Raw genomic sequence first — 24,000 nt, 5'->3', positions numbered from 1 at the left:
GGGGTTATAAAATGAAGGGGTTATGAAGTGAAGGGGTATTGAAGTGAAGGGGTATTGAAGTGAAGGGGTATTGAAGTGAAGGGGTTATGAAGTGAAGGGGTTATGGAGTGAAGGGGTTATGAAGTAAAGAGGTATTGAAGTGAAGGGGTTATGCAGTGAAGGGGTTATGCAGTGAAGGGGTTATGCAGTGAAGGGGTTATGCAGTGAAGGGGTTATGCAGTGAAGGGGTTATGAAGTGAAGGGGTTATAAAATGAAGGGGTTATGAAGTGAAGGGGTTATAAAATGAAGGGGTTATGAAGTGAAGGGGTTATGAAGTGAAGGGGTTATAAAATGAAGGGGTTATGAAGTGAAGGGGTATTGAAGTGAAGGGGTTATGAAGTGAAGGGGTTATGAAGTGAAGGGGTTATGAAGTGAAGGGGTTATGGAGTGAAGGGGTTATGAAGTGATGGGGTTATGAAGTGAAGAGGTATTGAAGTGAAGGGGTTATGCAGTGAAGGGGTTATGCAGTGAAGGGGTTATGAAGTGAAGGGGTACTGAAGTGAAGGGGTTATGCAGTGAAGGGGTACTGAAGTGAAGGGGTTATGCAGTGAAGGGGTTATGCAGTGAAGGGGTTATGAAGTGAAGGGGTACTGAAGTGAAGGGGTTATGCAGTGAAGGGGTACTGAAGTGAAGGGGTTATGCAAATCCTGGAATTACCTCTTCACATACCAGTCCAATTTCTTAGCTCTATCTATTCTTGGAAAATGAATAATCACCCAAAACAATAACACTGTGTGCGTAATCAAACCCAGGGAAGTCAGAAAAAGTCAAAAGCCGTTATTTTGAAATAACGGTTGGAAATCTACATGGTTACTTTCTTACCTGACAAAATATTAAAACTTAATAAAATGACATATTAAGTCAGAGCCAAAATTAAAAGTATGTTACATTGTAATGCTGAGAAACTAAGTTCTTAAGTTGAAGATATTTGAAAAAATTATAATTGGTTGATATTTCTGCGAAGGACATAAGCATTCTTCACCGTACATCCTGTCTCACACTTTTGTTTACCCTTTACACTTTTCTGCCCAAATCCAAAAGCCTGTATCACTTTTCCGTGGTTTAAAGTTGACATTTCCCCAAACAGGACTGAAGTGGGACCAGGAAGAGTTTATATTCAGATAAATACATGTATTAAACTAACTGTTAATCACATTCAATACAACAGGGTTGTTTTGTTCTCAGGTATTCGTGATCTGCCGAATACAAATACAAGTGCAGCGGTCAGCTTGGCGTAAGAGAACAGGATTCCAAATCCATCCAAAATGAAAGTTAAAACGTGATGGACCACTGGGTGTTTAGGCATTTAAGGCCTCCCTGGACATATGGTGGGTATTAATAAAGATACACGTAGTCTCTAATGTTTATTTTGCCAAATAAATCAGAGCCAACCTTGGCAATAAGCGTGAAATGGCAATAAATAAATACATGAATAAAGGCATAAGCTTCAATAATTGTTTACAATCATGTTACAATAATGTTAACATGTCAGTTAATGTGACATGAAATTACAATTGCAGTCAGTGAGAGGAAACGCAGAGACCAAACCAGATTCAAGATCGTTCTCAATCCCACAAACCCCCAGCCTACAGTACCAGCTGCAGCAGGGCTGCTAGTCCCTGCCTCCGGTGTAAACTGACAGAGATTTATCAACCACATACAGAGTAAGTGGATTTTATCCTTCTTTCAGCACTAAATATATATTTTGCATCTAATTTCTGCATGGTTAACTCGGACTCATCTTTCGGCATAGTGCTTGGTGTGTCTGGAAGGTAACTATATAAACGTAATGTATTAGAAGTTTGCGTTTGTATGTACTGTGGCGACACAAACTCAGGTGAGCGGGTCGTAAAGGAGACGCATCGTTAGGGGATGAGGATGGGAGGTATCTACTGAGCGCCTGAACGCCGCCTCATCGTTAGGGGATGAGGGTGGGGGATGAGGGTGGGAGGTATCTACCAAGGGCCTGAACGCCCCCTCATCGTTAGGGGATGAGGGTGGGAGGTATCTACCGAGGGCCTGAACGCCCCCTCATCGTTAGGGGATGAGGGTGGGAGGTATCTACCGAGGGCCTGAACGCCCCCTCATCGTTAGGGGATGAGGGTGGGAGGTATCTACCAAGGGCCTGAACGCCCCCTCATCGTTAGGGGATGAGGGTGGGAGGTATCTACTGAGGGCCTGAACGCCTCCTCATCGTTAGGGGATGAGGGTGGGAGGTATCTACTGAGGGCCTGAACGCCCCCTCATCGTTAGGGGATGAGGGTGGGAGGTATCTACTGAGGGCCTGAACGCCGCCTGAACGCCACCACCGCAGATTACCCAGAGACGCCAGGGGTCGCAGCCATGTCATGTGACAGTATGTACCATGTCCCAGAAATGCTTCACTCACCGAAGATCTCTCCGTTCTTGGCGTATTCCGTCACCAGGTAGAGCATGTTCTTAGTCTCCATCACCTGGGGGGAGGGGGAGAGAGAGCGAGACAGAGAGAGGGTTGAGGGAAGAAGATTGATGAAATGGAAGCAGGGAGGGAAGGAGGGAGAGAAGGTGAGAGGGAGGTGGAGAGAGAGAGAGAGGGAAGGAAAGATTAAATACACACAGCGATATAAGAGCACCTTGCTATGACCTTAGTGCTGCTGCAACAGAGACATCCGATCATGCTGGTGCAGACTGCCCACGGTCAGACCGGCCTCTCCCTGGCTCACTGTATCTGATCTACGGAGGGGAGGAGCGGACGGAGGTAGAACAGCCTGGCTCACTGTATCTGATCTACGGAGGGGAGGAGCGGACGGAGGTAGAACAGCCTGGCTCACTGTATCAGATCTACGGAGGGGAGGAGCGGACGGAGGTAGAACAGCCTGGCTCACTGTATCAGATCTACGGAGGGGGGGAGCAGGCGGAGGTAGAACAGCCACAAAACAAACCGTAACACAATCTAATGGCAATATACAGTAGCTATCGCACCACTAAGAATGTCACTCCCCTGAACATGTATAATAAGATGTATATATTTTTTTTTTTACATGTAACATGTACTACTTGCTTTGTTTCTTTGTAATTATTTACTTAAGTTTATTTATTTGAGATATTCTGTTTGTTGTCAAATTCATGATTGTTATTTATGTTATTTATCTCATCTAAATGTTGACATGTTCAAAAAATAAACTTTTTCATTCATTCATTCATTCATTCATACAATAAAGAAATCTGAATCTGGATATTTGTCTGCATGAAAACACCCAGGCTACATGGTACATGTGGGAATGATCACTTTTGGCAGTTTGATGGTATATAGCAGTAGTATGCAGTACTAGTACACACCGTACTAGTAGCTGTGCTATCTGAAATCAGCAGTACAATCTGACTTAACCACACACACACACGCACGCACGCACGCACGCACGCGAGGGGCCACGCCAGTCACAGCAGAGATATGCCTACGCAAAAAAGCACACAGGCCGAATCCTACACACGTCTGAATGACATAACTATGCGGCTCTTTAATCAGCAGATGCATAGACTGGTGGAGAACGATACTTTCCTCTTCTGTCTGCCTGTGTGTGTGTGTGTGTGTGTGTGTGTGTGAATGGCCCTCAAACAGCCGGTTCTGAGAGAGACAGCCTTGTGTGGGAGGCCTCTACATTTAGCCCCTCTGAGAGAGGAGATGAATAGAGCTAAAAGTGGAGGGTGAGAAGAGGGAGAGAGAGAGAGGAGAGAGGGATGAATCACCCGACACACTGGAATGAAACCCCACACGGGTTATTACATGGTCATATCCATCACACAGGTTATTACATGGTTATTACATGGTCATATCCATCACACAGGTTATTACATGGTTATTACATGGTCATATCCATCACACAGGTTATTACATGGTTATTACATGGTCATATCCATCACATGGGTTATTACATGGTTATTACATGGTCATATCCATCACATGGGTTATTACATGGTTATTACATGGTCATATCCATCACATGGGTTATTACATGGTTATTACATGGTCATATCCATCAGCAAGGCTCGCTGGCTGTCATCACACCTGCTCTGTCCTGCCCGCGTACGTATTTACAGTATGTTTTTTGGGGACGCGATGTTTTTTGTTTTTGTTTTACACTACTGTGTAAACAAAAACAACAAGAGCACCGTAATCCGGTTTCAACACTATCTCCAGAATGCGGACGTTGGATCAGTGAAATCAATCCTGCGCCATCTCCCTGCAGGTAAAAGCTAATATTTCATTTCCAACCTTTATTTATACTCATAAAGCACTGAGGTTTCCCTCATTTAGTGTTGACGAGTTCACACAGATACACAAATAACAGAACAAATACAATAATAATAATAAATATAGCTGCAAGCAGCAATGTGGGGGCCAAGCAGGACATGCGACCAGCGCATAAAAGACAACAAGCGAAACACGTCATAGGAGTCTATTCAAATCGCTACCGCAGTTTTGAAAATCGGGCGTACGGTTCAGAATATACGCACTTCCAACTTTGACAGGTTGGTGGCGCTAGAGACTTTGAGGTGTCGACATAGACTGGTGACAGGGGTCTCGGGACCGTCCACGATGAGTGTGCCTAATGTGGTTATGATACATCAAAACCTTACTGAGATTTGACCACACTTCCTGTTTGGCGGCTTGGACGCCAAATTCGATTGGCTGTAGCGAGCGAACACCTTCGACAATCGAAAATCCCTCTAGGAGTTTTGTGGACATTAGTCTAAAGAATGTGTACAGCCAGTTTCATGCAGATTGGTGAAAATCCTTAGGAGAAGATACATTTTAAGTGTTTTACACAAAATACAAAATGGCGGGAAATCCAATTGGTGGAAAATGACATCATAGGATGCGATGAACTCGGCATGAGCGAGGGATTCCAACGGTACCTCATTTTTCAAAATCGGTTAGACAGGTCAAAAGTTGTGTGCATTAACGCACTTCCAACTTTGACATGGTGGTGGCGCTAGAGGGTTTGAGCTGTCGCAATGCCACTTGCTGCCAGAGGTCATGGGACTGTCCCCGATGTGTGCCAAATGTGGCTTTAATACATTAACAATTTTCTGAGATATGACCACACTTCCTGTTTGGCGGCTTGGACACCAAATTTGATTGGCTGTAGCGGGCGAACCCTTTCGAAAATTGAAAATCCCTGAACATCCTATGTGGACATTGGTCTAGAGAATGTGCCTACCGAGTTTCGTGCAGATTGGTCAAAATTCCTAGGAGGAGATACATTTGAAGTGTTTTTCAAAAAATTCAAGATGGCGGAAAATCTATATAACCGGAAGTTATGGGTCCTTGAGGCAAATTTGTTCATCATGAGGAGAGACATATGTGTGCAAAGTGTCATGTCTGTAGGTCAAACGGGGCCTGAGATATGCCTGTTCAAAGTTCGCAACTTCAGTCGGCTGCTATAGCGCCCCCTATTGGCTAATCGATCTGGGTCGTGCTCCATGGACTCAGCACATCATCCTCTACCATCATGCAAATTTTGGTAAAAAGTTACCACTCCGTTCTATAGGCTGCCATTGACTTCAATGGCAGAAGAATAATAATAATACCATCAATTACAATAGGGGCTTCGCACTGCGTGCTTGGCCCCTAATAATTATTATTATTATTATAAAAAACAGTTACAGGTCAAAGTACAAATGCCAAGAGCCATGGATTTAAACTCTGCGACTGAAGGAAGTACCTCAAGCTTTAGAGTCTGTTGTAGAGTATTCCAGCTATAAACAGCATCATGGACAAAAGCAGCTCTAACAAGTTCAGAATGCACTTGAGTAACCCTGAACACAAGCTGATCGTTTGATCGGGTCTGGTAGGTACCAAGGCTCCAGTCCAACAGAGACGAGATGTATGGTGGAAGTTTACCAATACCTCACCGAAGTGTCTCCCTGCATTCTAGCAACAGACTGTGTGTGTAGACTCAGGGGTGTGTGCCTATCGTTAAAATGTCTCCACTGTGTCAGACCCACATTTCTTGGGTTGTTGAATGTGGACTAAATGGAAACAAGTACAGTTGCAGTTTTTAAGAGGCCGTTATTTTGTCCTGCTAGACAAGGTGGGGTGGGGCAGATAGGGCTGTTAGGGAGGACGGCTGTTAGGGGGACAGTACAGAGGGAGGGGTCTAGGGGGAGATAAGGAGAGATGGGAGGTGGGGTAGAGGGGGGAGGCGGGGGGGATGGAGGGCAGGGATAAGGTGTTAAGAGTACAAGGAGCAGGAATGTTGGAGGGTGTTGGGGTAGGGGGGGGGCTTGGCTGGGTAGGTAGAAGGGTTTAGGGGGGGGGTGTTGGGGTAGGGGGGGCTTGGCTGGGTAGGTAGAAGGGTGTAGATGGGGGGTGTTGGGGTAGGTAGAAGGGTGGAGAGTGTAGAGGGGCAATACTGCGTGGTATGCGGTATTGCCACAAAAAAGCCTTTCTACAAGGGCTAATGTTCACGTACAGATATGCATGTGTGTGTGTACCTATTATTCATATCAATACATTTATATCAAACAAACCACAAAACACACATCTCTGAGAAATAGATTTCCCCAGGCAACTCGTATTGTCTGTCCAACTTCTGTATAATGGACTTGAAAGACAGCTTTTCCACTGAGGGAAAAGGCACATCTCTTCTCCTCTCCAGGATATCGTGTAACGATATTGTGTAACAGCAGATATGTAAACTGTATTTTGTAACTCACCCAAAAGCTTCAGCCACTCCTATCTGCCACTCCTGTCGGTACAAAGCTAATTGTCGGGAGTCGGGAGAAAGATAGGTGCTAAGCTATTGTTTTAGTTATTACCTCTGCCCCAGCGACAGCGCAGGGCGAGAGGAATGTTTTTGGTGGCGTGTATTTCTGTTTGTCTGTTAGCAGGATTACGCAAACTAACAGACCGATTTTCATGAAACTCGGTGGAAGGGTGTAGCATGGGCCAACTTGATTGAATTGATTTCACATTAAAATACACACAGGCTACAATTAAATGGACATTTAACATTAATAAAGGACAAAAAACATTAATAAAGTGTTATCTATGCATGAAACAAAAAAACGTCGATTGAGTTCATTGTCTGCAGAACTTCACAAATAAAGTGTAACATTGGCTTCACAATACCACAATAGTGTAACATTGTAGTGGGCGCGACAGCCCTGGGGTTGGGGGGGGCGGATTTTGGGACGAGCAGTGAGAGGTGGGCGTCCTGTGGAGCTGCACCCCGTTCATGAGCTCTGCGTTGAAGTGACTAATTGCCCCGTGGTGTTTGAATGGATGGGCAGTTGGAAATAATGACACTGTGCTCCGTGATTACACAGTCCAGCCGGGGCCTCGGCCAACAGGGTTGTGTAAGAATAACAGAACTCTTTTCAAGCTCCCCCCAAATAACCCAGAAGGACCTTGAGTCTTCCATAATGAGATGAGGTCACCCTGGGAGTCCCCCTCGCCAGCTATGGGGGCCAGGCTGACAGCAGGGAGCCCATGGGAGGAGGTAGACAGGAGTTTTGGGGGTTACCAGGACGTTATATGGACGTTGACTGGTCTGACCCCCCCCCCTAAAAAATAGGTTTTGTAATGACCCCAAGATCATCAATGTGTGTGTGTGTGTGTGTGTGTGTTGCCTGCCTGCTTGCCCGTCTGTACTCTGCGTTGCTTGATCTTGTGATGTCCTTGTATTGTCCCAAATCTTGTTGTATCCTGTTCTTTATCTTCCTAGCACTCTTTACACTTTCACTCTCTTTAACTTAGCTAATTGTTTATCTAGGTTGTGCACGAATTACCTTTTAAATATTTGCTATTTTTATTATAATAGTTCTAAAATGTCTTTCTATTATGATGTCTTTTACCAGGCCTTAACATCTAGCCTGAAAATTAGCAACCCTGTTAATGCTGGCATATTTACAGTTTTTATTCATGCTTCGTGTCCATCACTGTGGATTGGGATGCACTGTCCCTGCTTAAATAAACAAAATAAAATTCATTTTTATTTGTATGTTGTCACAATGGTGAGCTAGAAATGGTGCTCAAGAGAGCACAGACCTCCGCCCACGGATGCATGTCAATCGATTAAAAAATGTACAATCAAGTTAATCACTATAATAGGCTGTGATTAATCATGATCCGTGATCTCGGTCCAAATCGACATGTCATGCCATCCCCATCCTAGCCTCCCTGCATTGCAGGGGTTTTCCTGGCTCAGAATGGGTCTTTTGGGGTTGATGCACAGACAATTTGGGGGGGAACCACCCGTTTTATGCCGAGTAGCCTACCAGCATATAGAGGCCTGTATTCTTCAGTCGTTCTGACTGAGCTCACTTTTCACAATCTCCCGACATGACACAAAATGGATATGAAGATAAACTGTTTAAGATACTGATATCCTGTCTATTAATGATCTTGATTACTACTGGTCCAAACCATGGACAATGCAAGAAAGAGCGATGGGCTGCACTTGGAAAGGATTAGAATTAGAAACACATTTGGAAGGGATTAGAATTGCTATTTTTATTCGAAATTTTTAGCATTTTGGCACTGGTGATTTTCCTTTGGCTCTGGCTAAAAACTCTTTGGTGGGCGGCAAAAAATCCTCTATGCAGGAAAAACCCTGCATTGGTTACTGGTACATTTCAGGATCCAGTACAAGATCCTGGTGAGCACTTTCAAAGCTCTCAATGGCCTAGCCCTAGCTTACATCTGTGACCTTACTCCTCCCTATACAACCATCCCATCTCTGAGGTCCCCTGACCAAGGTCTCTTGGCAGTGCCCCGGACGCGTTTAAAAACCAAAGGTGACCAGGGTGCGTTCAAATTCAGCGAACATAGCGAACGTTAGCGAACTATTTTCCGTTTGCTTTGTGTTCGCCGCAAACGTTTGCTAACAGAAGCTAACAGTCTGGAGAGGTAGTTCGCCAGTAACGGAACGAGGATCACAATGGACCCAGGCTTACTGGAGATGTGCTCCCAGATGGGGATTGTCTGTCATCAATGACAAAAGATGCCGCAGCACGTACACACTGTCTTCTTGAAGCCATTATATGTGTAGCCTATGTGTAAACATGTTTGCGACGAACGTTCGCCTCTGTTAGCTGATTTTGAACGCAGCCCTGGGCTCTTGAACTCGCTGCCCCTGGACTTGAGATCCGCAGCTTCTGTGAACATGTTCGAGGGGCACCTGAAAACACGCCTGTTCAGGCAGGCCTTTGATCACCACTAAGCCGGTCTGTTGCGTTTGTTGTGTCTCATTCTCTTTTTTGTATTATTTTACTGCTGTGCAATTCTTGTACAGGGGCTGTTGTGACAGGGCATTTGTTTTTTATGTGCACTTTTGTTTTGTGATTTTGTGATACTTTTAGTGGACTTTATTTTTATGTACAGCACTCTGTGCATTCGTGCTGGGAGGGGTGCTCTACAAATACAGTTTGACTTACTATCATGATTAATCACAAGTTTAAAATACGAGTATTCACTTTCATTTTGGGTAGGAGATTAAATAAATAGCCTACATTGTGTTAGAATAAAGATATGCATGATAAATTAGTAGGCTGACATTCAGATTCAGGGGCTGGAGCCTGGCTAAGTGGAGGGATCAAGAGTTGATGTTTTTACCTAACTTGCTTCGGTGAAAGGCATGTCATCACTGCAATATTCACACAACTCTTTATCTAAACTGCCATCTGGAAGCTTTCTGAAACGAAACTCACCATCCAGAATGTGAACGTCTGTTGAACGTCCAATATGAAACCCTTTAACCTCAGACCGCCACATTATCTCATTGAGTGTTTACGCAAGGGTTTACATGCCTCTCAGTAACTCAGCCAGCTAAACACTGTTTCGAATTACGGGAGGAAGTTGGGGTCAAATTTGGTAATATGATTAATTTGAGTTCATTATTTTTCACCCCATGATTTGGATCCACTTTAGAATTTAATGTGTTCCAAGTTGGCCCATGTTACACCTCTCCAATGAGGTTCATGAAAATCGGTCTGCTAGTTTTTGCGTAATCCTACTAACAAACAAACAAACCAAGAAAGGGCTTGTGGACCCGCCCCGTGATTTGGATTGGCTCCAAATTTGTATGTGTTCTAAGTTGGCCCATGCTACACCCCTCCACTGAGTTTCATGAAAATGAGTCTTTTTGCATAATGCTGGTCCAAGCCGTTGAATGGCCACCCATGTTTGGGCGGCTCGTGGACCCACCCTATCATTTGGATCCACTCTAAAATTGAATACGTTCCAAGTTGAACCATGCTACACCCTTCCACCGAGTTTTATGAAAATTGGTCCAGTAGTTTTTGCGCAATCCTGCGAAAAGACAAACAAAGAAACAAACACACACCACCAAAAACATGACCTCTCGCCCTGTGCCGTCACTGGGACGGAGGTAATGAAAGTCCAGGACATTCTATGGCCATTGTCTGAATGTTGTCTGTGGTAACAACCTCCGAAAGACTTTGTCTGAACGTGATTGGATTGACCAATCATAAAATTCCAGCAATCTATCACCTTGACCTTGACTACTGTTCGGGCAGGCAAAGCTAGTTAGACATTAACTCTAATCGGACATGAGTGAAGTCTGCCTACATCTGAGGTATTTGCTAACCGATTAGAAAGTCCCCCGAGTCCGCCTTTAGACGAAACAACTTCATAAGAACAAACACTAACTGGCAATACAATAATAGTTAAAAAGCATATCTTCTTCAAATATTTGCAGATTTCAATGCATGGCACATCATCTGAAAGCTAACAATTTACACTTTCATAATCTGTAAAGAACTGAAAAATGACCTTGGCAGACATCAGGACCAAACCTCTGGTGGCAGTCACATATTAGCTAACGAACAAGCTCCTGAGAACACACTGGCAGGTGTGAAGGGTGAACCAAGGATTTAGCATCCCAGCGGGTGGGAGGTGGGAGAGCATCCCAGCGGGTGGGAGGTGGGAGAGCATCCCAGCGGGTGGGAGGTGGGAGAGCATCCCAGCGGGTGGGAGAGCATCCCAGCGGGTGGGAGAGCATCCCAGCGGGTGGGAGAGCATCCCAGCGGGTGGGAGGTGGGAGAGCATCCCAGCGGGTGGGAGGTGGGAGAGCATCCCAGCGGGTGGGAGGTGGGAGAGCATCCCAGCGGGTGGGAGGTGGGAGAGCATCCCAGCCGGTGGGAGGTGGGAGAGCGACCCAGCGGGTGGGAGGTGGGAGAGCATCCCAGCGGGTGGGAGGTGGGAGAGCGACCCAGCGGGTGGGAGGTGGGAGAGCATCCCAGCGGGTGGGAGGTGGGAGAGCATCCCAGCGAGGTGGGAGAGCATCCCAGCGGGTGGGAGGTGGGAGAGCATCCCAGCGGGTGGGAGAGCATCCCAGCGGGTGGGAGGTGGGAGAGCATCCCAGCGGGTGGGAGGTGGAAGAGCATCCCAGCGGGTGGGAGGTGGGAGAGCGACCCAGCGGTCAGCGCCTGCAGGCCACGGCCGAGGAACAGGATTACCTGATAGAGCTTAATGATGTGAGGATGGTCCAGCATCTTCATAATCTGAACTTCTCTGTAGATCTTTTCCAGGTTCACAGCGTCCAGCTGGGTCTTATCGATGATCTTGATGGCCACCTGGAGGAGGAAGAAAAGTCACATTGAGGGTCCGTCCAAGATAATACACTGTCCAGACTCCAGTACAACAACATGGCCATTATTTAGTGTGTGTGTGTGTGTGAGAGATAGAGACAGATTGTGAGATAGAGAGATTGTGTGAGAGAGATGTGTGTTTGTGTGTTGTGCATGTGCGCGCGCGTGTGAGAGAGTTTGTGTACGGTACATGCCCCTATCATAAGAACATTGCGTCTGTAAGCTGAGAAGTGAATGAGTGTGTGTGCATGTCTATAAACTGAGAAGTGAACGAGTGTGCGTGCGTGTCTATAAACTGAGAAGTGAACGAGTGTGCGTGCGTGTCTATAAACTAAGTGAACGAGTGTGTGTGCATGTCTATAAGCTGAGAAGTGAACGAGTGTGCGTGCATGTCTATAAACTGAGAAGTGAACGAGTGTGCGTGCATGTCTATAAACTGAGAAGTGAACGAGTGTGTGTGCATGTCTATAAGCTGAGAAGTGAACACCACGTCTATGAACAAGACAAATGTCCCTCTGTTACAGCGTTTGTATTAGACATCACAAACAGCTGTTCTACCGTCCATCTTGGGAGCTGTAGATATCAACACATTGCAGGAAGAAAAAGCCCCACAGGGTCAGCCAGTTCAAGCTCTTTGGACGTGATTAACAGTGTCCAATCGTAGCATGCAGCACCCCCCTCCACTCATAAACAACATTTCATCACTAGGACTAGAAGAGATCCCAAATGTCTGTTAGCCAAGTGGAGAGAGAGAGAGAGAGAGAGAGAGAGAGAGAAATGATAAACGTGTGAGAGCGAAACAGAAGACAGGGTTTTTCCTGCATAGAGGATGTTTTGGGATCCCCCAAAGAGCTTTTAGCCAGAGCCAAAGGAAAATCACCAGTGCCAAAATGCTAAAAATTAAGAATAAAAATAGCAATTCAAATCATCTCCAAATGTGTTTGAGAGCTTGTCTCAAGTGCAGCCCATCCCTCTTTCTTGTATTGTCCATGGTTTGGATCACTAGTAATCGAGATCATTAATAGACAGGTTATCAGTAAACATTTGGGCTTCATATCCATTTTGTGTCATGCCGGGAGATTTCCTGTGATGTTGAAAAGTGTGCTTTGTCAGAGCAAAGAATATAGGCCTGTAGGCTTTTCGGCATAAAACAGAGGTTTCCCCAAAATATTCTGTGTGCATCACCCCCCAAAAAAACCTTCTGAGCCAAAAAAAACCTGGAAGAGATGAAATAAGAGAGAGAGAGAGTAAACGAGAGAGAAATAACAAGACAGTGAGAGAGAGAGAGAGAGGAGGGATAGAGAGAAGAGAGAGAGGAGGGATAGAGAGGGATAGAGAGAAGAGAGAGAGAAAGAAATAACACAGTGAAAGAGAGAGAGATAAAGGGATAGAGAGGAGAGAGAGATCACAGCCCCCCTTGCTCCTTGTAATAATGTCACTCTAATCTTTGCTAAACTCTCCTCTTTCTTCATCAGCAGGAGGAATACACACACACACACCTACACACAGAGACAACCACATACACACACTACTTACATACACCTGCACATGCGCACGCATGCGCACACACACGCACGCACACACACACTGGTTTGCAAGGTTATATAGGAGAGGCCAGGTGGAGAGGACATCCATGATGAAGTCAGAAATCTGCTGGTGAATGAAGGAGGCCAGTGAGCAGGCTATCAGGGTGCATTATGGGCCGTAGAGAATCTGCTGAACTGTAGGCCTCAGTCCAGAGCTCAACAGATGCTCTATTAATAAGAGGTCATAAAACCGTGCATGATGGGACAGCGGCAGACGGGTTGCGAGGAGCCTAATGCAATGGTCACAAAGCATAGCTAGACAGAGAACAGCAAAGCATCCAGCACGACGACGCCAGAGGACAGTGAATCAGGTGCCTTCTGCCCTCTGCACGGCCCCATGTAGGATAACAACTCAGCTCACAAGCTCAAAGGACCTTTAACAGGTAGATCGGGTGGATTTGTTTTATACTGTCATGTGTGTTTGTGAGAGGAGGAGTTGTGGTGTGTTGTATTCCTTCTCCAGAACCTCAGTTATATCCAGTTACTATCATCATTGTAATAGTCTCATAGGTTCTAGGGATATGAAGAGTTAATATTGAAGACAGGCATCTAGTATAAACAGCCTACTTACCTGATTGGTTTGACAGTCATGTGATTATTTACCTGGCCCGCCCCTGTTGTGTGGTATTGTTCTGTTGTACCAGTATGTGTCAACCGACTACTAAAACAACCAGAAACGTAGGCCTACTTCCTCTCTTACTTATTTCATGGTTTAGATGTAATAAGAATATGATCATAATCACCCAGACCTGCGCCTCAACCTGCATGCTACTCCTGTGCCTCACAGCATCAAAGGACTGGGGCGGCTGTAGCTCAGTTGGTAGAACGGGTCGTTCAGTGATCGAAGGGTCAGTGGTTCGAATCCCAGCTCCGACTGTCCACATGTCGAAGTGTCCTTGAGCAAGAAACCTAACCCCAAATTGCTCCCAATGAGCAGGTTAGCGCCTTGCATGGCAGCTACCGCCATTGATGTGTGAATGAGAGGCCACTGTAAAGCGCTTTGAGTGCCGCTAAGGTGGAAAAGCGCTATATAAGTGTAGTCCATTTACCATTTTACCCTAGCTACCCCTGCTTCTCCCCTAGCTACCCCTGCCTCTCCCCTAGCTACCCCTGCCTCTCCCCTAGCTACCCCTGCCTCTCCCCTAGCTACACCTGCCTCTCCCTCCACCACACGTTGGCCTGACGTGTGGCATGTCTGCCCCCTAAGTGACCCTGGGCTTATCAGCCAGACGCTGGTCACTTGATACGTTCAAACAGAGGGACAGGACAGAAGGGCCCGTTTCCTTGCCCGGCACAATTTGCAACATCTACAGTAGAACCACTCGCAGGGCTCTGGAGTGCGACTAAATCGGTCGCATTTACAACCGTTTCCCGCGGGTCAACTGAACGGTCAAACGGGCACCAGTACAAGTAGAGCTGGTCTGACTCTTCATTTTTCTTTTTTTCCTCCTCTTAATCTGAAACTGTGACTTGGTGAGGTGATGGTTGACCATGTTGTGTGTGCCACATTATATATATATTTTTGCCCCGTGCTTGTAGGGTTGCCACCTTCAATGGGGAAAAATAAGGGACACCTTGCCAGCAGTCCCATGCTCACGGAACACAACTCAAGCAGGGGTCTGGGGGTCCTCCCCCATGAGATTATGAGTGACAGACATCTCATTTCCTGCATTCTAGTGAATTGCACCAATTTATGTTTAATGCATCAAGTTCAAAGTCCTCTGCTATTCTCATCATGAATGAAGTAAATAAATAGCCAATAAGAGTAGGCTAAAGCACAGCTACACCGATTATATTAAGATCAAATCAATAAACATCAGATCATAGACATGGGAAAAATGTTTGGCCTGATAAACTTGGAAATAGCAAATGAACTGGACGACCACAGAGACCAGACATTGGCATAATGGTTGTTTATAAGTTCACTGTAAGTTAAGGCTGCCTTCAATTATGACGGCGTTCTATTACCGTACTGGTCTAGGCGCTCTTGCATAGGCTATGGTTTTGTTTTTTCTCGTATCATTCCAAGCATGTGAAGACGTAGTAGTTTAGGCTATATGTATTAAGAGTGGGGTGTGCACAAAAATACAGGACAAATCGTGTCCCGTATTGATTCAGTAAGGGACAGTGAATTTTATTTCTCAGTAAAGCTCGGCGCTACCGTTAAGTGATCTTTTTAGCCGGTCTAACTTTGTTAGAATAGGCGTTTCTGCTTTGGTGAGTGGCTTTGAAATGTTTATTTGACACTTTTAAATATGAGCGCAAAGCGCTGCCAATTTAGCGACTATTTAAAGTCGCACTGAAATGAAAAAAGCATTCTGTCCCATTTTGGTTCACATAATTGGTCATAGTGTTCACCTATTCAACGATGTATGCCAAAAAATTTACAAAATTCGACTTTTGTTGTAATCTTATATCAAAGTACATAATTTCTTACTTCCTGGAAAACGGTAGATCACGTGCAAAGACGACAACAGGTACCTTAGATTTTAGACCAATAATCTCACGACATCCACCCGTCAATCAACGCTATCCTTCTATCGAATCTGTCTAAAGTTCTTAAAACCCGTCCACTTGTCAATGTTCCAATCAAATTCCTCTAAACATATGTCCCACCCTCATAGCTTGTTTGCGTCGGAAATACGTCAAGCTACGGAAGTTAGATGATCTCAAAAGTCTGTTTCAGTCGTTTCAGTGCGACTTTAAAGGGGACATGAAACAGGCATAACTTTGACCAGTTTTATAGATACTAAGTGTATTTGGATTTATTTTGAGAAAAAAAAAGTATATAAAATGGTTACACATTAAATTATAATAGATTTATGTTTGGTACTAGGCTATTTTTTTGCGCTGCTTGCCGCCATATTGTTTACGTCACACTGACTACGTCATGAGGTTGGTTGTGCGAAGTCATCCATACGCTTGTAGAGTTGCAAAGAGCTTCAGTAACGTAACCGGTATGTCAGACGATGAAGTAGAGAGGTGTTTTGGGTTTCAGATAAATCCAATGGCTTACGCCTTCGAGCCAGTGAGGAGGAGAGAAACTTTCCACGAAGTCGAGGACGCGGAGGCATCTGTAGTTCCTAGATGTGTGGAGAGGGTAGGCAACACCAGCTGGTGTACCTGTGGTCACTGCACCGAAAAGCCGACAGCAATTGAATCGATCTGCTGTCAGGAAGCGAATGTGGACCACCTACTTGAGCATTTTCAGTGCATAACCCTGGACCGCACTTTTAAAATGCTCTGCCTAGAAAGGGAAGTCTTGGAAGTGTCCATGCTCTCCCTACGTGATGTCCGTGCGGAGACCCTGGAGCGACCCATCGACAGCCGGTAATGGCTAACAATAACTAGCTAGCTGTAGCTATATGTAGCTATAGCTAGTTAAATATACATGTATACATATAACGTTATATAGCTAAACGTTGGTATGAATAAAGCACTTTTCTTTAGCCAAGTCAGTAATGTTAGCAGTCGCTTTCTGGCTGATAAAAGTAGCTAACGTTAGCTCGTCTAGAAGCTAACGTTAGCTAGTCTAGCTAGCTAACGTTAGCTACCTAGTTCAACTGTTTGAATGCAACTATGCGTGTTCGTTAGCTAGCTACTTATACAAACGTTAGCCATCATTACAGCTAGCAAGTGATATCGGCAGTTTGCTAGTCTAACTAGCTTAGCTAGCTGGTAAAAATTATATCAATACGCCATTGAATGTACTCTATATGGTGAAATGTATAAGCAGCTTCGTCTCGACCCGGTACAGTTAGCAAGCTATGTCGCCACTTTGCTAGTCTTGCTAACCAAACACTACAAACCAAATCTACAAATAAAGTAAGTATACACTAGGCTACTTCATGAAATTCTACAGGCATCCTTATTTCATGTCCCATACTATTGGATGGAGTAATCAGGTGTGCGGCACACCTGATCACTTCCATCCAATGGCATAGGACATGAAATAAATATGCCTGTAGAATTTCAGGAAGTAGTGGAGCTTGTGCAAAGGGCCTATTTTGCTATCGGATCCAACTTGCCTCTCTCTGCTCTGCTACACTGGCTCGCCGGTGAGCCCGCTCCTTACGGCGCACAGCTACTTGGCTTGTAGACTGGGTTGGACGGTCTGTACACCCAATCTTGTAAGACGTAAAGTCAAATACTGAGGGAGCGGCCTCGGGCTTCAACTTGTTGGTCAGACGAACAACTAGTTTGTCTCCCTCAAAAACCCGCTCCTCCACATAGTCTTCGTTGACGAAGTGCTCGCTACAAACCCTAGCATTACGGCTAACTGGAGGATTCACTCGCTTCAGAGCAGCTAGCCAACGTCGCAGAACCGCTTGCCGCTTAAGAGGCAAAGTATGGAAGTGGACAATCTTGGTCTTGTTTTTCACTCTGTAAAATTCATTGCTGCATCCAGGTGCTATACAAAAGTGGCCTCCCTTACTTCGCGTTTCACTTTTTTTGTTCTCCATTTTAACACAGAAGTGTAGGCTAGCTACAGTAGTTATGATTTCTAGCAACCAACCCCGTGACGTCACGTTCAAAGACGGGACAAGATGGCGCTACACTATTGTCAAAAATATATTTTGGATAACTTGTTATTTTAAAACCAGTCTCTCTGTCAGGGTGAAACCTATAAGGATAAGAAGAGTGGGAGTCAAAGTTGTAAATTAGGCTAACTTCTTCTAGTGTTTCATGTCCCCTTTAAAAGTAAAAATTTCCTATGGTGGTAGAAAGGACTGTGGTAGCAGGTGCTACGTCATCAGCGCACCCACAGTTCCTGAGAAGGGCACAAGCACCGTGCTTGTGTCGTTGGCTACCTGCGTCAACCGCCAACAAGTGAACGACATACTATGCGTAAGACACGAGTGAACCGTAATTTCTAGCCTCCGTTGGCGAAGTTGACTGGACATTCTCTCATCATGGGCTAGTAGCGGTATTAACACAACAAATATACATTTGCGCCCCGGTTCAACATTTATAACGCTCTCACAGAGCTGTGCGTAATGGCAGGTGCTACGATGTGTTTAAACAAGACAGTATAGATTGCGAGTCCTTCAAAAATATTGGGAGCGCATGAAACGGTCTGGGGCCCTGAGCTGGGCTAGTTGGTCTCAACGGAGCATCCTTACACTCTAGGACAAGGCTTGTTCTAGGCCTAGGTATGCAACACACAGACACACACACACACACCAATCCTACCACTGGCACGAAGGAGAGTCTGACCCTGTTCTCTGTACACTCATGACAGCAGCTCATGACACTGGCTAGTACTGGTCTCCCTGGCACTGGACGTTCCTAGGATGATGTTACCAGCACATTCATTACCGAGGCCAGCGACAGCAACACAGGCATTCACTGTGCCCCTCTCGGTGTTGACAGTAGGCCTTGTCCAGCCCTGCATTCACAACTTTGAACAGTAGGCTATAACAAGAGTATTATACTTGCAATGCTAAAAGAACCAAAATGCTTATGATACAGTACGCCTTTGCTAATGACACCCTTATAACACAACTGTTGTGAATTGAAAGTAGATAGCATGACATCTGCCTTTCATATTCCTTTCTGTGGCTGGGTCCAGCTCTGTTCTGCAGTAAGGTAGAGAGGGACATCTGTGTCCGAAACGCTCAAGTACAGAGCCCAAGAGAGCGCAGTGGGCTGCTACGAATACCCTCACCATGCAAGCAAGAGGTCACGACGGGTTGGCCTGACACTATCGCACTCTCTCTCTCTCTCACACACACACACACACACACACACACACACACACACACACACACACACACACACACACACACACACACACACACACACACACACACACACACACACACACACACAAAAAACGCACAACACACGAACACTTCCCCGACTGTCACAACCGAATAATTATCGGGTTATGTAACGGTAGCACGGAGCCATGCAGCATGCCCCAGATAGCGAGCTACCGTAGCTCCCTTGCTTGTTTACAGTATACAACTTCGTGGGATGACACAATGATACGCAATCTTCACAGATAGCTATAATAAAGTACAGTGTTCGTGTTAACAATCAAGAGTATCTGTTACACAACACTATCACAACCTAAGGGCAACACATTGATCTTTAATGTCACCGAATCCATTGACTACTGCTGGGCAGTAAGTTGCATGAGAGTGACAACGTATTTCACACAACATGGTTAGATATATCAAGTTGGCTAGTTAGCATTGGGCTGCAGTTAGCTAGCTGGCTAGCAGAGGTTAGATTGCAAGAAAGATCCTGCTTTAGACAGCAGTTGACTCCTTTGGAGGATGTGGAACAGGCAGCATAGGTGACGCTATCTAGCTCAATGTCAAATAGTGACACTTTTGGTGGCCAGGACGGCACTAACCTCGGTCTTGGTGATCCGGTGCCTAGCCAGCTTCACTACGGCGAAATTGCCCTTTCCTAAAGTACGTTCGATATCGTAGAAGCCCACGCGGACAGGACCCCGGACCGTCGGTTTCTGGAGAGCGTCAGCCATGACCATGCTGTTCCGGAGGGGTTCGGGGGAGAGGATGAGGTAGCCAGACAGCCAGCTAGGACTGTAGCAGACAGGCTCGCCACTCGAGCTCCAGCTACAGATAACGAGGAAAGGAAAAGAAGCCGCCCGCTGAAATGTGTCTATCAAAAATAGACAAAAGTTGGATTCTCGGTCGTCCGGCCAGCTTGGCGTTGACGGGCCGTCTTTAAGACCAGCGAGACCGAGCAGTGAACTTAGCGTTTACATCTAAAATTGCTTGAGCTGTCACGCCACCGTCTCCCCCTATACAATAGACCTATAATATTTCAGCTAGGGCTAGCCACCTCTATTAGCTAGAGTACACGAGTTGACTCGCAGGAGGCATCGTGTTCTCTGGTTGACGTATATTGACGTCAGAGCCGATGGGGGTATTTGTACAGGGGGCGGGGCCCCGGGGCCGTTCCACACTTCGGTGCCAATTGGTTTCCATGGCGACCGGACCCACCTCTTACGTCAACCGGTAACATTGCTATTCTGAAATCTGTTTGCTCGGTCGCCGCCGGTGCACGTCTAACTTTGAAGTTCGGAGCCTCGCAGGTGCTTAGTAAAGCTTTTGTCCGTCCCCGAGTCCAAGTGCGGGAACCCGGCGGCTATTCATGTATATTGGCATGCAGGCTGAGTAGGCTACTGCTATCATTGTGCTGACATATGCTTGTGTGTCAGTTGGGCTGCTGAAGATCTGAGAGGAAATAGCCTACAGCTCTGCACTACAGAAATTCAGAAATTAAAATGCAGGCATGTAGGCTACTGCACAGATCGTGATTGCAAACATATTCCGTTGCATAACTGCATAACTAGGAGTATAGCAAAAAAGGAATACAACATTTAGCCCAACAAGTTCTCTGCTAACCCCCCATCAGTGAGGTTGACTGATCTTTGTTGACTGTACGATTAATCAACATCATATCAGAAACATCAACATGTCACACTATGCATGAGTTTTTGTCCCATTGACTGCAATGCAGAATGTGCCCTTCAACGGAGATATTCAACAGTCAGTGCAAAGCTGCAGGTTTGAGACTGAAAACGTCCCAACAGAACATCTTGCAATAGCCTTGTTTGTGTTTAAAAATAAAAACATAAATAAATGTTGTTCTTCTAGACTAGAGAGCAGCCGATAGATTCTGTCAAACATCGCCATCTGCTGTCAGACAAACGTCAGTTGGAAAACATGGTGTCCACTTATGTATTTAATTTCCCGCACACGAATGCTCATATACATGCACAGTTGCACACTGAGAGAGAACACACAGGCAGTCCTGTCATCACATTCATCGAATTTATTTGCAACTAATGTGACAGGACTGAAATATTATGTCATACGTACAGGTCCAGCAAATACATGTTTTTCATAGTGCGTGTGTAGAGACAAGGCAGCCAGTCGGTAACATGGTGGAGTGTGGAGCTAGTTCCCAGAGTCAGGCCCGGGCCAGGCAGCACCCTGTAGGCCTCACTCCACTCCTCTGTCACGGACTGACTTCCTGAATGTAAGAGTTCCAGATGTGCTTATGGCATTTCCTGTCTAACATCCTCCAAGAACACACTCACACACTCAGCCTCTCTCTCGCTCCCCTGTGAGGCAATGCTTTTCCAGCAGACATGCACGCACGCACACACACACACAGCCCCACCTGAATCTATCTTGTAAGCAACGTAACGTGCAAGATATTCTCCTGGTCTGTTTTCATGAAGTCATGAGAGCCATTGCCAGGGACAGGAATAGGGTTATGTAAGAGAAGACAATGCCATATGCTATACACTCAGGCCAGGCTGGACCAGGAACCTTCCATGCTGCCTGGGTCTGCTTGTTCAGGCTGTCTGGAGCCACACAACTGGAGGGTTAGTAAACATTATAGGGAGAATGGGTGAGAGAAAGAGGTTTACTGGGGTCACTGCTCTGTCATCCGAGTTTCCGTAGATATTGTCCTGTTCTCTGAAATCAGCTTCCACACAGGAAACGTCACAAGGGGTGACACCACACACACACACAAACACCAGCTGCTTTGTAGTCATGGGGACAGGGACAGGAAGACAGTGAGGAGGACACCTCCACGTTGACAGACAAGACTAGCTGGATTCCTTTGGCCTCGTGACAACGCTGTGACAGCGACGGTTAAGTGACCACAATTGAGTCTCGTGATGAGATCTGGAGATTTACATGTAGCTCTCCGAAGTTAAGTTGTAGTTCAGCGTTCTGGGGCGGTCTTGTGGCATTTGGGAGACCTGAGCCACCATAGGGCGGACGAAGGTCTGATGAACAAAACGTTCCTTTTTAATTTTATTTTGTAATCACCTTGTCACTTTATTTTTGCACTTATGTAGCATTAAAAAAAAGGTTTTTTTTTGCATCCGAATGCCTCATCTGTGGTGAGTGTGCGAGCCTTCTTCACTTCCATGTTGGGACTATTCATCTGGCTTAACGTGCCTTCTCCAATCACTTGTAAGCCTGAGCCGAAAAGAGCGCAAACTTTCTTAGCTATTTTCGACCCCATACTGTAGGTTGGGCCACACCGCGTCGTCACCAGCCAAGGAGAGGAGGGGGGTGAACAACGCCTCTTAACACCGCCAGAGACACGGGGCTCCCCGTGGCCAGGCGAGCGGGCAGGGAGACGGGCAGAGGGACTCGAGGGCCGCGCCCAGAGTACTGCACATCTTGTCCCGGATGCCCGTGGTTCTAACGTACATTATAAAGAGAAATCTGAACATTTGTATTTTGCGAAACAAACGAAAATGAAAACAAGTGTCCCCACGTCCCCCCCTCTGTCAGTGAGCTGAACACAGCCCCAGAATCCCAGCCCGTCTGGGAGCAGCTGGGTCCAGCAGATCACCCGTAGATCTCGTTGTCCACCCAGCCCGTCTGACCGCGCCCTCGGCACATCTCGTAGATGTCGTTGGTCACGAAGCCGCTCGCCGTTCCCCGGCTGGGGAGGTTCTCGTACTCCTCGCTCTGCAGGCTGCCCGGGGGGGAGGGGCAGAAGGACTCCGGCGACGCTCTACCGCCGCCGCCCAGGGCAGAGAGGGGCAGCTTGGTGACGTCGCTGCATGCGTAGGGCCCCTGGATCGGGGGGTAGGGGCCCTGGGCAGGACGCGACCCGGGGCCAGTAGACAGCCAGGGGTCCAGCCTGCTGCTGAGGTAGCCGTCGGTCTCCGTCTTCCTCCTGTGTCGACCACATGTCACAGCGCCAGGAAGGCAGTCAAATAAAACAGTGGGAATGCGGAAATGTTACACAATCTGGGGTAGGTTTCCAGACAAACATTACACCGGACAGGTCTACATTACACCGGACAGGTCTACATTACACCGGACAGGTCTACATTACACCGGATAGGTCTACATTAGACTGGACAGGTCTACATTAGACTGGACAGGTCTACATTACACCGAACAGGTCTACATTAGACTGGACAGGTCTACATTACACCGGATAGGTCTACATTAGACTGGACAGGTCTACATTACACCGGATAGGTCTACATTAGACTGGACAGGTCTACATTACACCGGATAGGTCTACATTAGACTGGACAGGTCTACATTACACCGGACAGGTCTACATTAGACTGGACAGGTCTACATTACACCGGGCAGGTCTACATTAGACTGGACAGGGCCACATTAGACTGGACAGGTCTACATTAGACTGGACAGGGCCATTTAGACTGGACAGGTCTACATTACACCGGACAGATCGCTCTTGTAAAAGAAGGATGTGACCACCGCCTATAAACCCAGCTAGGCCACTGAAAAGCTACAGTAGCAAATGGATGGATTGGTGAGTGTGTATTCATACTGAGGAGGGAATGGATGGATTGGTGAGTGTGTGTTCATACTGAGGAGGGAATGGATGGATTGGTGAGTGGGTGTTCATCCTGAGGAGGGAATGGATGGATTGGTGAGTGTGTATTCATACTGAGGAAATGGATGGATTGGTGAGTGTGTATTCATACTGAGGAAATGGATGGATTGGTGAGTGTGTATTCATACTGAGGAGGGAATGGATGGATTGGTGAGTGTGTATTCATACTGAGGATGGATTGGTGAGTGGGTGTTCATCCTGAGGAGGGGCTACTATATAAAGCAGTCTCAGCTCCTACCTCTGGGCCGCCCGTCGGAAGCAGAAGACCCCTGCCCCCAGCAGCAGCAGCAGCAGAAGGAGGGGGATGGTTCCAAACAGGATATAGGACACATACAGTCTCCCCTCGGCCAGAGGCACTGCAGGATCCACACAACATCTCTGACTGAT

At 46.4% G+C, this 24,000-nt stretch overlaps 2 protein-coding genes across 2 annotated transcripts in view; both read right to left on the bottom strand.

The window, feature by feature from the left end:
- sik2b (salt-inducible kinase 2b) overlaps positions 1 to 20,038 on the bottom strand; it is a 64,688-nt gene extending 44,650 nt beyond the window's left edge. Inside the window, exons 1-3 of the mRNA XM_084455210.1 lie at positions 19,586 to 20,038; positions 11,504 to 11,620; positions 2,430 to 2,493 (exon numbers count right to left, since the gene is read on the bottom strand). Of these exons, the coding sequence (XP_084311336.1) occupies positions 2,430 to 2,493; positions 11,504 to 11,620; positions 19,586 to 19,723 (319 nt within the window). The 5' untranslated portion in view covers positions 19,724 to 20,038. The remainder of the gene's footprint in view (positions 1 to 2,429; positions 2,494 to 11,503; positions 11,621 to 19,585) is intronic.
- Positions 20,039 to 22,580: 2,542 nt separating this feature from the next.
- The window catches only part of laynb (layilin b), a gene marked incomplete at both ends in the record, with an annotated part of 8,034 nt that continues 6,614 nt past the window's right edge, over positions 22,581 to 24,000 (bottom strand). The window contains 2 exons of the mRNA XM_084455093.1: positions 22,581 to 22,914; positions 23,852 to 23,969. Of these exons, the coding sequence (XP_084311219.1) occupies positions 22,581 to 22,914; positions 23,852 to 23,969 (452 nt within the window). The remainder of the gene's footprint in view (positions 22,915 to 23,851; positions 23,970 to 24,000) is intronic.

The sequence above is a fragment of the Borostomias antarcticus genome (assembly GCF_949987555.1).
Source record: "Borostomias antarcticus genome assembly, chromosome: 1".
Taxonomy (NCBI): Eukaryota; Metazoa; Chordata; class Actinopteri; order Stomiiformes; family Stomiidae; genus Borostomias; species Borostomias antarcticus.
The sequence above is the reverse complement of the archived record's forward strand: the minus strand, read 5'-3'. Positions and strand labels throughout refer to the sequence as shown.